Source organism: Solanum tuberosum, unplaced genomic scaffold, assembly GCF_000226075.1.
Source record: "Solanum tuberosum cultivar DM 1-3 516 R44 unplaced genomic scaffold, SolTub_3.0 scf00237, whole genome shotgun sequence".
Classification (NCBI taxonomy): domain Eukaryota; kingdom Viridiplantae; phylum Streptophyta; class Magnoliopsida; order Solanales; family Solanaceae; genus Solanum; species Solanum tuberosum.
This window is the reverse complement of record NW_006239161.1, coordinates 989,999-994,085: the sequence shown is the minus strand read 5'-3', so window position 1 is coordinate 994,085 and position 4,087 is coordinate 989,999. Positions and strand designations below refer to the sequence as shown.

At 37.7% G+C, this 4,087-nt stretch overlaps 1 protein-coding gene across 2 annotated transcripts in view; it reads right to left on the bottom strand.

The window, feature by feature from the left end:
* Positions 1-3,584: 3,584 nt before the first annotated feature.
* Positions 3,585-4,087, bottom strand: part of LOC102603209 (uncharacterized GPI-anchored protein At1g61900-like) — a 17,205-nt gene continuing 16,702 nt past the window's right edge. For both annotated transcript variants that reach the window (XM_006356896.2, XM_006356897.2), the window contains exon 8: positions 3,585-3,808. In XM_006356896.2, coding sequence (XP_006356958.1) covers positions 3,738-3,808 — 71 coding nt within the window. In that variant the 3' untranslated portion in view covers positions 3,585-3,737. The remainder of the gene's footprint in view (positions 3,809-4,087) is intronic.

The window sequence follows — 4,087 nt, the reverse complement described above, 5'->3', positions numbered from 1 at the left end:
AGATTGAGGATTTAATGTTCTTAAGTTGTGTTCTTGAATTACTTTCATTCTTGAACTTATATGGGATTGATGAGTTTTCTTGAGATGTCTTATCGATTTTAAGAGTTGTTTTGAGATAGATTCCAGTGTACATGTTTTGGGTATCTGAACCTAAGAAGATGTTGAGAAAATGAATTGCGTTTAATCGAATCAAGGTCAAAAAGTTAGAAGAAAATTCGTCAGGAATTCACCTGGGGAGGGGCTGGCGTGGCGCGCCCCATCTGCACTAGAGAGGCTGGGGCGGCGCGCCAGCAGTGCGCCCAAAACGAGTCTCTCAACTTTGGGGGTCGTCCGCCCCAACCCGATTTTCATCATTTAGCCCGTTTAAGTCCTTTTAAAGTGTACTAACACTTCCTATTGATTTTAACCACTCTAAATGACTTCTAAACACCTAGAACTCATCTGTACACTTGAATCATAACCTTGAATCCATAAATTCAAATTCAAGGAAAGTTAAGAGTCAAGTCAAGAGGTTAAGAGTTAAGTCAAGAGAAGTTCTTAGAGTTTTTCAAAAGTTTTTTACAAATGTTTTAACTTTGTTTTAAGACTTAAGTTTTGAGTTGACTAAAGAGTTAAGAGTAAAGTTCATTTTTTCAAAGAATATACGGGAACTAAGTATTCCCAAAAAAGTAAATGTTTTCACATCTGAGCAAGAAAGGGAACATCGATTCCAAGAGAGCTTTTAAGCTAAGTTTTGAGTAATTATCTCAAACCGAAGAAAGAGTTTTGTTTTCAAAACATATATGCTAAGTATATTTTTGGAAGTAGTATTGAGCACCGATATGGGGACTTGAGTTCATAATAACTCAAGTCACCATAAACCATGTAGTTATCATGGGTAGAAAAGGAGCATACTTTTTAGATGATTCCTTAGTGCTTTTTAGCATAGACCAGTGGATCCACTTAATTAAGGCGTCCTATATGACGGCAAAGTATAGGACAGTTCTAGCAGCGTGGGAAAGACGTTGTATCATCACTTAGGCTCATAGTGGTGGTTATCGAGTAGAGAAATTCCCACATAAATTATATTACTATATTATATGAGTAAGTTGAGTTGGTATTGCATTTCTTTGACAAACTGAATTGCTTTCTATTGTTTAAAAAGCTTTCCATATATTGCATGTATATTGTTGCTTTATATTAAGTTAAGTTATTCATGAGTTGAGTAAAGCCAATGTAAGTGTTCCTTTCAGATTCTTTTCAAGCTTACGTTATGTTTTAGTATTCCCCTCGCATACTCGTACATTCAATGTACTGACGCCATTTGACCTGCATCGTTTTATGATGCAGACACAATTAACCAAGATCATCATCCAGCGCCTCGTTGAGCACTCAGAGTTAGTTGGTGAGCCTATTTGCTATCCGGATGACTCATCTTTATCATTTAATTTAGTATTTAGTTCATTAGGATGACGTGGGTCTTGTCCCGACATCCCTATTTGTTTTAGAGGCTTCATAGACAGTTAGTAGTTCAGTTGTCTTTACATTGTTACTTCTTATGTTAAGACTTGAGTTGCCATATATGGCTAGTTGAATGATTTATCCTTAAACATTCTGAGCTTAATTTAAAACAACTGCATTTGATCATTGTAATAATGCTTAGAATCTTCCGTTGAGTAAGTAAGTCAGGCCAAGGGTTCGCTTGGAGCCAGCAATGGTTCTCGAGTGTCAGTCCCGCCCAGGGTATAGGCTCGGGGCCTGACAGTAGCTTCCAAAGTATGTACTTCCATTTGAATGACTTTTCCCTTCAGAGTCATCTCGATCTACTTGCACTGTAATTACGAGACGTGTGTGTGGACTTGTCGCACATAGGTGCCCGACAGTCCTTAGCCTGTCTTTATTCCACTCTTTCTGTGCTGGCACCTTTAGACGTAGGTGCCGTCTTGTGGCATGCATATGCATAAGCAGTAAAGTCCTATCATATTTGCTTGGCACATGCAAAGACGAAGGCACCATCTTGTGGCAAACATGCTTGATGCATATCCTCCAACAGATTGCTTTTAGTTTTAATCCTCCATCATCTTGTTTTCCAAGAAATGTTTGCACATAAAAGAACAAAGGCATAAAATCCTTCTAAATGACATTAAAATCATCCAATAACTCATGACCAAGAGCAGAATAAATTGGTAAAATACCAACTTATTAGACCTCCATGGACCTGGCCCTGGCCATTTCCGTGGAAGCAGATCCAAACCCGTCAATGAGCTTTCTCTAGTGGGGGCAAAAGGTCAAATTTGTGATTGCACTAGACCTGAAGCACCAATAATCTGTTAAAACAACCCAACTCATGGAACGAACCCTCGAAACTTTCAAACACAAACCAAATATGTACATTGACCATAAAACATGTTTTGGACTTGTTGGAATCATTAATTCACCAATTCAAGGTTGTCTTGATAAAAAATTGACCATTGACAAACATATCTTTCTAAAGAAGCTAGAATTCCAACCAATGACTAGATTTACTCCCGAGCGCCTCCAATCCATGCAAATTGTCCAACTAAGTGATAGAGCATCCTCCAAACCTACTCAAATTCAACCTCATTATCCTAGAATGTTGACTATGGTCAAAGTGAAAATCTTATCTTAAACTAGTATGATCACCTCGAGAATCACACAACCAATTCCATAAGTCACAAATGACATACAAAATCTATAGGAAGGATCAAAATAGAGTAAACTCGCTTGATACTCAAAACGACCATAAGTGTCGTTACAATAGTAATGTAATCCCTAAACAAGTCTGCGTTACCAAACACCCAATCTGTGTTTATGTTAAAAAATAAACTGCATTGAGTATATTTTGTGTTGATGTTTAAAAATAATGAAACAATAAAATCTGTGTCTTGGGTCTGAGTGATGGAAAGAAGTATAAGCCAAGACAAAAGGTAATTAACACTCAAAGTCTCAATTCTGAAATCTATTATTAAAATTAAATTAGTTTTAGCATCTTGAATAGTAACTAGTAAACAACAAAGTATCCCAACAATCTTGAGTAGCAAGTTATAAGGTATTAGATATCTTTCCTATTGTGTAATTTACATTTCTGTTATTTGACACTTAAATCTTAATAGACTCGGTTTGTTAATCCCGTCTTGATTAATTTCTTTCTGCTCGTGTAATCTTAATAGACTCTGTTCATACGTTTATAGATCCGTCTCGCAATTGAAAGTATCTCAGGTAATGGCTGAGTAATGTCCATTTGAGAACCCTGGCATAGCATATCCCATCACCATGTGCAGGATGGTACAGGTTCAGTCTTTGTTGGTTAAAGTTGAACCTATTCCACGATCGCAACACCTAATATATCTACACACCTACAGAATGGTTGTCTTACTTTCCTTCTACATCTCATGCTTTTCAGCTTTCACCTTACATATCTTGATGGTTCTTGACATCAATCATTCAACTACCAATATATTCCACGCGGTTTCATAGTACACATGAAAGTTCCTAAATGATGAAAGACAACTCAGCCAAACTTGGGGGAAGAATTCGGGGATACGAGAGATTTTGTTTAGAGTTTAGTGGAAAAGAATGCAATGGCAGAAGAATAAATTGCACATTGCATGCAATTTTTAGACAATCGTAGTTGAAAAGCATGAATCGGTAAGCAAAAACCAGCAGCTATACATAAGGATACTCAGACATATACATGTGATCTGGTCATTCAGTGTCTGTCTTCCTATGGGCTCTATTCAGTACAACAATGTTGAAACAAAAATCAAAATAGTGGACAAAAGGAAATGAACTCCATCCAGGTGACAGCCTGCAATCATGGCAACAACACATGTATCATATTTCAACTCAAAATAAAGAGATTGGTTCCTACAAAGAGGTAAAAAAAACTCTGTAGTCAACCTTCGAGGCACCATAACATTATGAAATAGTTGCACACCATCTGCAAACCCCTCCTTCCCTCCCTCACGATAGGATACAAGGGTATCCAATGGCTAACACTCACTCTCCAAGGAAAAATGAGAACTACGTTTATGAGGTCGAATGGAAAGAACACCCCACCCCCACCCCCACTACCACCCGCCCCTCC